Here is a 12,020-nt window from a genome sequence, read left to right as displayed (position 1 = left end):
CGAACACAAACGCATTGTTATGGTCGCGCAAAGCTGTCGAATGCAATTTTACGGCAGTAGCCTTAACATTGGAGGCGAAATTGATCCTGTCTTTGGGCTGCGCCAGTTTAGGATAAATCGATAGAAATTATATTTTTTTAAAATGATAAGAATATTTTAATAAAATATAAGACCGAATGAATTAAACGGGGAAAGGAAGATAAATCTAGCAGTTTTGGAGAAAGTCACTATTGATTTTACGAAATTGGGCGTATCTCTGTTATATTGAACTAAAACTGATAGTTGTTAAGGGTACTTGTTCTGCAACCTGAACCTGATTGATCCGAAAATATTTTAAATGGTAGGGGAACAGCATCTAACTCCAGCGTACCTCTAATGTTCCCATATGAGCACTTTTACGTTCAATTACAGAAACAGCAAGCAAGTTTCTATATCAACAATTTCACAAAATACGTTGTTCAAATATCTAAAATCAGCAAATTGGACGGAATTAGGAGCGAAAAATGGGAACTTGTTGAGAAATAGTTATAGCTCTTAGTGAAATACCACAAGGTTAACATTGAATAGAGCTCGAATTTGTATCCGGTCTGTATGTTGCGGTATTCTATGAAAAAAATCAAAGAAATTATGTTTATTCGTCTTGGTTCTTCAAGCTTTCATTTTGGAGGTGATTTCAAATAATGCTAGAAATCTGGAAAATTTGGTTTCGGATTTTATCAGCTACATTTTTTTCCTTGAAATATTCAATTGTGTCACTGCCTTTTTTAACATTGCTCAAATTAGTATTTGTTTGAAGATGATTTTTAATTAATTAATGTTTTAGGGATTTGAATATAAACGTGTATTTTGTATTGTTTCTGGTTAAGGTGGTAGATGGTGTCTTTCACTTTTGGGGCAATGACTGTCAATGATGGTTCTGAATTCAGGGTTCAGAAATAGTAAATTGAAATTAAAAAAATAATCATTATATGTAAAATGCTTCTACAAACAACACAAAGAAAACAATTTTTTGATTGAAACGTTCTGAATCAAGATTTGAATGTTTTTTCTCAAACAATCATGGCCGCCGAATGGCCGATCGGGATGCCTTCCAGAGCCTTAATTTCTTTGTAGCAATTTCAAAGTTCTCTGTGTACATTCTTCTGGATGGGCTCTGCGAAAAGTATGTCCAATTGTTTTGTAAGATGCTGTATTTTCGATTCATAGTCCTGAAAAAGAAAAAAAAGTGAATTAGAAAAAACATTTCAAAGTAAAATTGAATTCAATATCGCTTTTAATGAAATAGTCACAATTCAATACAGTCAAGACTCGATTATCGGCTTGTTCCGTTGGGCAAACTAAGCCAAAATCCCAACAAAGAGACAACGCTTTAGAATTTCGTTTTTTTCAATCCTATATTGATCCGCATAATTTTTTTTTTAAGATGACGAAAAAACCTTAACTTTGCCACAAATGTGATTATTTTTAACATCAGTGGAACAGCATTTGAAAATAACCTTCTCCAATCCTGCACAAATTTGGCATGGCTGTTGAGTGTTGATACTATCAATACAGGCAAGAATCACGAATTTCATTCAAATCGGACCACCCCTCGACTTACCTCCCCGATTTTTGGCGATTTTTGAGCGCCCCTATTTTAAAACGGCTAGGAACCACAAATCTTAGAAGGTCGGTCTTAGACTTAATTTTGAAGGAAATTGGACGTAGAATTCATTATCGTGATCAAAATTAGGATTAATTTTTTTCTGCCTGTACTGCGAAATTGAAAACTTTAAACAGCCACAACACGCCTATTTATTAATTTGACATCACCATCGCATTTCCTGGCCAATTTTACGTAAGAATCACTTATTGACAAAAAGGAATATGTTTTGTTCCAGAGATCACGAATTTTAATGTTTTGAGTATTTGAGAATACCTACATCAGCTGGCTACACGCAGGCGCGCTGATCATTAATTACTACCTGTTGTTCTAGGAAATGATTGTTAATAATTTTTAGAATTCTACGTAATCGTATACGATTCTAATTGAGTTCCGTTTCAGAATTCGAACTTGCCAGGGAATCCTCCTACAGACCTTTAAAAAAGTTTCTTGGCAGACCTTCGAATTATTACAACTTCGGATCAACGAGTCTGGACTGTATCAGCATTCAGCACACATGTTGGTGGCATCAAACTAAAGGGTGCTTTCGCACTACATGGGATAAGCGTGAAGGAAAAACAAAACAAACCACTTTCCATAATTAATGGAACTAGGCTTACCCAGTGGGATTCCGGAACACCACAGTTTGTTGATTTTATTTATACACATAAATAAAGTGGATTGAAAATTGTCGGGAAAAAATAGGCACCTTTGGCCTGTGCAACATTCAGCTCCATAAGATCCGCTCGTAACTTATCGCAAATAATACGATCGGCCCTAGGTTGCGATTAAATTGAACGTTTAATTGGAATATGGAACGGCCATCGTCAGTATTGAAACGCTGCACTACAATTTCCGTGATCCAGGGTGAATATCTCTTTGTCATGGTTTAATCGCAATTCATAATTGAGCTTACAGCTAAATTGGCATTTCAGGATTATGCTTTCTTAAAGTTTGGTATAGAAAGATTGAACTATCTCTTCTTGTCACAACTAATTTTAATTTTGTTCACTTTTACGCTATGAAATAAATAATTACATTTAATGTGAATAACAAATAAAGAGATCTGCAAATGGATTTGGGCTTATCTTTTGATAATGCTTACCTTAAGCTTACTTTGTTTCGAAAGCCTGGACCTGTCTGATGATACCATGGAGTGTTTTCCATCATTAGATCCATTATCGAACAGGGCACTCGAGTACCCATGGCTGGTGTCATAATATGTTACCTGAAAACAGAGAAGGAAAAAAATGAAACATCTAAAAATGTTAAACTTAAAAAAACGAGACTTCTAATGATCTTTGTGTCAAAAGAGTTGAATAACAGAAATTAATATTCTACAAATACTTTCTACTGAAATTTGAACAATAAAAATAAATTACTGCTTGACAAAAACAAGTGTAAATGGGATTTTAAAAGTTTTTAAAATGTGTCGTCTTGTAAAAAAAACTGCCTGCCCAAAACGCAAACCAGACCTATTTGATTTTGATTAAAATTACCCATTCCTAATCGCTTCACAAAATAGTAGGTTATGCAACAAGTTGCAAAAAGAAGTTTTTTTCTGCACGAGTCGTACATTTATCCAACGAGGTTCACCGAGATGGATAAATACGACGAGTGCTGAAAAAATCAAGTTTTGCAATAAGTTCCATACAACATTTTTTGCAATTCCGAAAAACACCCTTTGAGTGAAATTATAAGTCAAATGTTCATGTATTTTCTCAATTAACCATTTAAATCAAATACATGTTGAAAAGTATCACTTTTTGAAACAAGTGCTGAAAAGTTCAACTTTTCAGCATCCATTTTAGTGCTGAAAAGAAGAACTTTTCAGAATTTATTTTGAAAAGTATTACTATTCAATTCTGATATTTTTGGTACAGAAAAGTAGGCTTTTTCGTCGTGCAAGAATGACAGGAAATGTAAGTAGTTTCATGACGGAATTAAAAAATAATAATTTCTACAATACATTGGTCATCTTGATTTCTTAAATTAAAACACACATTAAAAAAAGAATGAAAAGATGTTTGTTAAATTTTATCGAAAACCTTTTGAATGTTTGAAAACATGTTACAGCTCGAAATACAAATGTTCAGCTGATGAGGACCCTCATTTCTCACCCTCGTGTTTTATATTTCGGGAGCCTCAATCAAATTCTAACCCCATGTGTCGTCAGCAGAGAACTGTTATCGGCACCGCTCTATAAATCCTTATCGACACCGAAATAAATCAGCTCAAACAGGTCGAAACTAGATGGATGAGGACATGACCATTACATTACGACCATATATATATCGGGAATTGACCTTGCTGTGTTCGTGATATAACCTTCAAGATAATATGGCAAGAATTTGACTTTGCTCTCGTACAGTTAGACCTCCATCAGGGTCATCTCGGGGAATAAACCATGGTGGAAAAATAGGAAAGCAACTTTTATTACCCGCTCAATGTCCTCGTAAAGCTTCTGCTTCTGACGGTCCAACTGTTGGATTGCCTGTTGGTATCGCCGTTCCAAAGATCGATCGTCGACTAATTTCGTGTTTGTGCCAGAGTACAACCGCGTCATCAGCGCCATCTCACGGTGCTTCATGTCTTCCTCGGCGGACATGAGGTCGGTCTCCTCACGCTGTCGCTGTTTTTCAAAATGATAGGAAAATTTACACAATTAGAACGGCAAACTACCGAATCCATTAGCAATGTAATACCCTATTAGGCGGGCATCATTAGGGAAACTTGAAGAATTTAACATTTTGCAAACACAACCGTATACTGGCAATGAAGGGTGTAGTAACGAACTAAACTGATGGCCCTCTTACCCCCATAACGAACCATTAACTTCCCACCACCCCCGCACAAACCTCGTGCTGCAGTGTCCTCAGCAGCGTTGTAAGCTCAAATTCCCTAGCTGCGGTATTTTTCCGAAGTTGTGCATTCCTGCTCTCCAGCAGTGCCTCGTTCTCCTGATCCCGGAGATGTTTCTTGTGCAGCAGCAGCAGCTTACGTTGCATCGCAATTCGCTGCTCCTCAGTTGCCAGCGCTTCCTCGTACTTCGTTTCGACTTCTGAAGAATGAAAAATGCGAAATTTATCATCATCTTTAGCTTAATTCTTGACATAATAGAATTGAGCTTTTATCTCTGGAGCAACATTTGAAAAGGGCGCATAAGCATTTTGACTGCCAGAATTGTTTTGCAAATTCTCAGTCTACAAATCACTATTTAACAAACCTCGAAATGTTACAACTGCACTTAAGAGAGTTGTAATTGATGAAGTTTTACGAAAATAAGAGCAATTTTAAGATTTTTTTATGTTTTTTCGACCTCAAACTTCAAAGCCCGTTTTACCCAACTTCCCTTTGTCATAGAGGGCTCATATTTGGCATGAGTTCATCTCATGTATAGACAAACAAACGCTGAAAGTTTCATCCAAATCGGAGCACCTCGATACGACCTGTTAGGCTGTTAGCCACTGGTGAAAACCTCGCTCTTAACGTGTGAAATGAGAAGTGTGAATACTCGAGTCGAGAACAGAACACTGATGAAGTCTGCAAGTAGTAGACGAAATACGTATCTGTCAAGATATTAAAAATATATAGCGGAATTAAAAGGAACAACTCGTCTCTTTGTATTCATAGTAATGCATTCTGCTAAAACGCTCAACCAAACCACAATGTGATATTACTATGTGCCTTTCTTTCAGTGTAACCGCCCTTATTTCCCATCCGAACTTTGGAGAAAACCCATTCGGCCCTGCCTCAATATTTTTGAAAAATTCAAAGTGTTTCTGGGTACCCACAAAATCTTGCTTCTCCTCGAGTTGAGCTTGAGCAGCCATTTTTGTCAATGGGATGATTTTACAAAATGACCGTTAAAAAAGAAGATTGATGGATTTTAGAATAGATTTACGTTAGTTTGAGCTTTAGTAAAAAAGACAGGAATCAATTAAAAGATAACCCTCAACAGCCTGGCATACCGCCGGTCTTACTCACCCCTCATCCGTTTGTCGTGCTCCTCCTGTAACAGTCCATCCATCAGCCGTTTTTTCAGTGAATGTTCTAATTTCTCCATCGTCACAATCTTCGCCTCCAGTCGCTCCTGTTGCGCTTTCAGCGTGTCCATCTCGCCCACCCGAGTATCGACAAATTGCTTGGGAAAATTGCTAAATTTGCTATACGTGCTTCTGGCTCGGTTCTCATCACGCTTTCGCGCCTGATTGGGTTCATAACTCCGTTGGTGCCCAGCTAAATTAGTGCGTTTGGCCACCCCACCGGCACCGAGCGAGACGAACGACTTCATATAGTACTTTGGATGGACGTTCTCAGGGCAGCGGTCCATTACGTCGTACGTCCTTTTCAGCAGCTTGTTGATACTGATCAACGCCGGTTCGCGGAAAAAAGCTTCCACTTCAGTTTCCGTGGCACAACTCATGATGGTTGCCCGGTGAGCGGCATTGTAAGCAACGATGAAAAATATCACGAAATAGGATTCGTTCGAAAGCACATGATCCCACAGCTGCGTCCATTGACTGACATTGAAATTTGCCGCGAAAGCCGTTTCCATCATCGTCAAGGCATAGACTCGCGAAGATATATTGCGTTCGCGATAAACATTCATCAAACTAGGCTCATACTCGCACAGGACGTTCTCAACCAGGCCCAAATAATTCATCGGTTCCAGTGGGGCGTACTCGAACCACAGTTGTCCCTGGTTGAGCAGAATAGTGGCCACCAGCTCAAAGCACAGCAACGAATCATTCGGGAACATCCTCACGAAGGGTTGCACGAAAAAAGGCACAAAGTCACATTGGGCAAAAACTGCTGACCAGTGAGCCAGGCAGGAAACAGTTTTTTTCACATTCCGAACCGTCCGTACTTCCAGGCCGGAAAACTTTCGATCATAATCCTCCACGCACGGATGGTTTCCTCGCAGCAGGAGTGCGTTGAAACAATCGACGTTCTGGGGAAGCTCCAGCAATGCGCGCCAAATTGTGGCTCGATGCTTTTCCGGGTACTCTCCAAATTCCTTCAGTATGGGACGCAGCCGGCTTTTGACGAGAGTTTTTGAAATCTAAACCAGAAAGAGCGAAAAAACAGATGCCTGGTTTAATTGACTATCCAAAAAAAGAAATATTGCCCTTTGAATGATTGATGCCAGCCTCACACGAGTTTAAATAAAAAAAAGCCATTTTCATGTGGAGTTCAAGACATACATAGTGCTTACGGATAATCACACACACTGAGAAATGTGTTATATGTATTTGTGTTAGTAATTGTTATGAAACGTGATCACGCGATGTTCATTTTTCTAAACATCGGATGGGCAGAGTCTCGTGAACATCCAATATTCACAACATTTGGTTTGGAAATTAGCAATAGAAACAATGTATAAATCAATCATACAAATGTACATCTATTGTAAAGACAAAAAAAGAAATTATGAAGGTCCGGTGAGATAAATTTGTACTTCCAAGCCAATTTATACATCTTTGAATATGTATTTGATGTACAGACCGGCTGGGTTATTCGATTGTTAATGCTCAATACAAAAATTATATTTTGAAATTTCAAATTTTATTTGTTAATTTAGGAAAATATAGCATGCCAAAGACTACCAACTGTACGAAATTTTTCCGTACGGTAAAGATTTTCGACCCTTGGAGGATTATTTAACATGCCGGATTTTTTATGAATTTAATGTTCATAACAACAACTTTTTAAAATTTAATTGCGTTTTTGGTTTTGACAAAGCATTTCTAATTACTTTTTTTTATTCAACTGTAAAATTAATATTAAAAGGATAATTTGAGTAGTTCAAAAATTATTATCAATTATCCTTTTTAACTTTCTTTCATAACAAATTTATCCATTTAATATCCAAAAGCTTTCCAAAGCCTGTGAAAATCTGAATTACCGTCATCTGGGGCTAATCGGGACTACAGTCTGACAATAGGGACAGCAGTTTTTAGAGCACTTTTAAGCTTTTAAGCTTAAAATTTGGAAAACGATGCACTATTTTAGATGTTCTGTGTCTGTTCTATCCGAAACTAATCAAAAATATCCAAATATTGTACAGTAACAAGGCTAAAATAGCTGTCCCAATTCGCCCCATGTATTTGTTCGCCCCAGATAACGGTAAAAAAAAATTCTCGTATCAACACTCAGAGAAATATTACTCGTAAAAGCAAACTTGATTTTAAATAAACAAATAGATTTAGTGCTCCAAGTTACGGTTTATTTTAAAAATGTTTTAAAAGCGTGCAAGTCATGAGCTTCAAATTGAAATTTAAATGCTGTGGATACTACTCAGTTTAATCTTTTTATGTCCAAAATTCAAAAAGTTTATAAAAATTTTTATAACCGTTTGTTATGTTCTGGGGTCAAACCAGCTAAGTGTACGGATTTTTGCAAAGCAAGAGTTGGTAGCCTTAAGCATGTCAAAGAAGAACATCTGATGATTCTTTCTGATGTATACGTGAAGCAATATCTAGGAGGTGTATGTAAAAATTTTAATTTTCTAGTGATTTTAGAGCCTTTCCATGACTATTAGATTCTGGCATTTTTTTTTTTTTTTCTGAAATATTTTAACTTGGTCAAACAAATTTTCATTACCCTGTTCCGTAGCTCAAAAGATGGCATTTTTTGTCTGAAACATATCCGTAAATAACAAATCAAAATTGCATTTTTGCGCAACTCAATATTTGTGCGAAACTAATAAAAATGTTTAAAGCAAATCACTTCAATTATTTTAATTCAATGCGTCTATTTAAACAAATGTGATTCATAAGAGTATTGATGCTCGATTGAGTTCCAAATTACTTCTTTTTTGCCGAGATAATCGTATCTTGTGATTTCTGTCTTGCTTACTAGAGTGAAATGAAACATAATGGCTTGAATCGAACATTAAAACAACAACGCACAAACCTTATCGTGGATTTCCTCGAGTCGTCTGTCTGTTTTAAGCTTGCTCTCCTTCCGGAAAACGGACGTGCTTTGTCCGGTAGTCACTGCCTGAGCGGAAGTCGTCATTCCGGAGCTGCTGTTGTATAGAGAGCCCCCGCTGGATTGTGAAGCCAAATTACAATTCACCGCTACCCCGCTGGCAACACTGGCACTGCTAGCTGTTTTCAATGGTCGCGGGTGTGTTTTTCCTGTTGCCAAATGTTGTAATTTATTCGCTTTCAGGGCGCACGAATGGAATTCCAAATTATGGAGCAAAACTTGCCCGCTTTTCAACACATTGGCCAACATTTTCCCATTTCGGGAGGGGAGGAATTTATAGCATTTGTTTTCCGGCCCGCGGACAATGCAGCGTCTAGTGCCATCCTCTAAATTCATTAGACACAAATCACTGTCGACTGTTTTCACTACAACGACCAATTCATGCCCTGCAGCCGAATTCTGCTCCACGTGTCCGAGCACATCAAAGTGCGTAATGAACAAATTGGTAAATGCTAGTACTTTGCATATCTGCCAGACATCGCTTGAAACTACAACCAGAGAATTGTCCACGCAGTGGAGCAGAAGCAACTTGCCAGCGAATCGGGCGGTTTTTACGAATCTTGAACCTTGCCCATTGCTGGTCATGCTTCGGATGACTCGTTCGATTTCGACCCGGGAAGAGTCTCCTTGATCACACAGGTCACCTGCATCCGTTATGTTCCCGGGGATTACCATAGGGCTGAACTTTTTAAGGTAATTATCTTTCATCTTCTTCAAGTTCAGTTCACGGACCAGTTTGAGCTCGGAATTCCAAATTTGCAGCATGCCATCGAGTCCACAGCCGAGCAATAGGGCGTCCGTCTTTGGAATCCACTGGAGCTGATCGATTCGTTTCAGTGCATCTGCCTTTCCGTAATTCAATTGATGCACTCGAACGAAATTTCGCACATTGTACAGCATGGCACAGTCCTGTGTTGTAACGAGAAAGAGCATCGACGGTTCAGCTTTGCTCGGTTTAGCCCTTTGTCCCGTTACGGTTGACTTCTCTGTTTGTAGCTTTGGCTTTTGTGGGCGTCCTGACCGGGATTGGGACCGAAATGGGAAGGATATTCGCTCGATTGGCGTGTTGTGAGCTTTTAACCGCATTAGTACAGTGCCCGTGTCTGTTTGGGGAATAAACAGTGATGCAATTACATTTCAACCAGTAAAATCATAATGTAGATGTGCGCAAATGTCGTAACATGATTTCCGCAAACAAACAATGTCATACAAATAACAGTGATTACATTTGGCTCACACATCAATAAAATTTACCTGAATCGAAAACTAAAAGCAAGCCTTCCTTGTTCCCAAGAATAAACTCGTTTGTTCCAGGAATATTCTCGATACAAACGATGCCTTGCATAAGATTCGATAGAACCCAATAAGTGCACGAGGTAAAGTCAAACAAGAATAAATTACACCTGAAATGATACACAGCTGATAATAGCAAATGTTTGCATTTCAAAAGAAAACATTTTATTACCTATGATCAACTGCGACAAATCTTTCGTTACTATGACTGAAGCAAGCCCTAATAAACCTAATTCGTATCACTTGACCGTTGTGAGAAATGGTATGATGGATGTTGAACAGAACCCTTGAATGCCATAAAATAGATAGTTTTATAAATTTATAGAAAAAGTTAAATAAATTGCCTACCCATCTTTAGAACTTTTCAATTGAAACTTTAGTCTTTGTATCTTTTCTTTTTTGAAAAGAACGTTTTCCAGTTCATTTGAAGCACATTCTTCATCATTATTTGTTAAATTAACCATTTTGAACTAGAGTACTCCAACAAACCGTACTAACTTCATTAGAAACTACACTCTTTTGGTTCAGCGTCGCTAACGACGGCTGGACGCGTCCGTTGTTTTTGGTTGCCCAGCGACAACTGATTACCGCGTTGCCATGGCAACAGCTGTGCCCCAACATGTCGTTAAGGCGAGGGTGCATGCCGCTTGTTTTCAGGTGCGTTGCGTTACTTGATCTACTCTGAGTGTTTTTCATCCCCTCTGATCCCTTTCCAAAATTTTCAACAAAAAAATCAGTAGAAGAAAATGCATATTTTTCAAAATATATTTTTTTAGTTGAAACACTTATAAAATTGATTGTAAACTATGTTGAATACATTGTATAATGTTTATTTTTGCATTTTTATTCAGACGGGGCACTTTGAAGCTTAAAAAATTAGATCGTAGATCTCGCAAAGACGTATTTTTTGTTCTGGGGCCTTTTGAAAAAAAAAACTCCAGAAATGAAAGTTATAAAAATGTTCAAGTACTGGTTTAGGTATTTTTTTCCGATGTAGATTTTTTTTTTTTTTTGTAATTCAAAATTATGTAATGTAGAAAAAACCCTGCAAAAAAATATTTGTTGAACGCTGTAAAAAAATTTTCTCTTGTACACTTTGTTGATTGATAGCTGGTTGGTTAGCATTCTAAGTATCGTGTGAGCAGCAGTGCCGGGAAGATGGATTTTTGTGGTGTTCTTTTTGTGCTGTATTCGTGGTCGTGTTTATGTCGAATTCTGTGGAAGGTGCGAAGCTGCGTGTTTGGATTCTTGTGTTTCTGTTGTTTTATTTGTGGTTCCATCTGGAGTATTAGTTTTTAAATTATTGTTATTTTTTACAGCTTCCTGGAATTATTTTAAATTAAATGTCGACGTGTAAATTTATCTACTCACTGTATGATTTATTTAAATGTTCATATTATTCCTTGTACCATACCATCTCCTCATACCATATATGTTTAAATTGCCTAAATTAACGAAACTTTCTAAAACAGCGTGGGAACCATCCGGAGCATTTATATTTTAAATTACTGTTTTTTTTTACAGCTTCCTGGAATTATTTATTATTTACAAGCCTAACCCGACAAACTTCGTCTTGACGTTTAACTTGTTGGTTTATTCAGCCTCCTGTGATCAAAATTTGATTCAACGTAAATTTTCCCATACAATCTGCAGATGCTCCGGAATCGGTCCATGAGTGGCCAAAGTTGCATTTTTTTAGCATATAAACCATCCTTGTGCTTACACGAACCTAACGCAACAAAAAGCACATCGATCCGACGCTTCGTGTTCAACTGATTCGCGTTCGAACAAAACCGTCGAAATCTATATATCTTGACTTTTTTTTTTGATAAGGTCCTATAAACAAATGTAAACATTGAGTGTATCCCGCTTACTCCGATGGACTTTGACATAAGGTGTGAAAGGGATACACTCAATGTTTACATTTGTTTATAGGACCTTATCAAAAAAAAGTCAAGATATATAAAAAATTTCGATGGTTTTGTTCGAACGCGAATCAGTTCAATACGGAGCGTCGGATCGAGGTGCTCTTTGTTGCGTAGGGTTCGTATAAGCCCAAGGAAGGTTTTTACGCCAAAAAGTGGCAACT

The 12,020-nt window shown here is 37.6% G+C and overlaps 1 protein-coding gene across 1 annotated transcript; it reads right to left on the bottom strand.

Moving 5' to 3' along the window:
• Positions 1 to 324: 324 nt before the first annotated feature.
• On the bottom strand, positions 325 to 10,530 carry LOC120431182 (TBC1 domain family member 31). The gene is made up of 9 exons (XM_052709932.1): positions 10,520 to 10,530; positions 10,104 to 10,217; positions 9,893 to 10,041; positions 8,561 to 9,741; positions 5,630 to 6,707; positions 4,501 to 4,703; positions 4,083 to 4,274; positions 2,748 to 2,870; positions 325 to 1,208 (listed from the first exon to the last, which is right to left on the bottom strand). Exons 1-9 carry the CDS (start codon positions 10,528 to 10,530, stop codon positions 1,119 to 1,121), a joined length of 3,141 nt encoding a protein of 1,046 aa, XP_052565892.1. The 3' UTR covers positions 325 to 1,118.
• Positions 10,531 to 12,020: the final 1,490 nt, after the last annotated feature.

This window comes from Culex pipiens, chromosome 3 (assembly GCF_016801865.2).
Source record: "Culex pipiens pallens isolate TS chromosome 3, TS_CPP_V2, whole genome shotgun sequence".
Classification (NCBI taxonomy): domain Eukaryota; kingdom Metazoa; phylum Arthropoda; class Insecta; order Diptera; family Culicidae; genus Culex; species Culex pipiens.
Note: the sequence above shows the minus strand (reverse complement) of the source record. Positions and strands in the feature narration are given on the sequence as shown.

Coding starts and splice junctions, on each gene's coding strand:
- LOC120431182 (XM_052709932.1), bottom strand. Junction 9,742..9,892: donor GCTTTTAGTTTTCGATTCAG/GTAAATTTTATT, acceptor TTCCCCAAACAG/ACACGGGCACTGTACTAATG. Junction 1,209..2,747: donor CGAAACAAAGTAAGCTTAAG/GTAAGCATTATC, acceptor TTTCTTTTTCAG/GACTATGAATCGAAAATACA.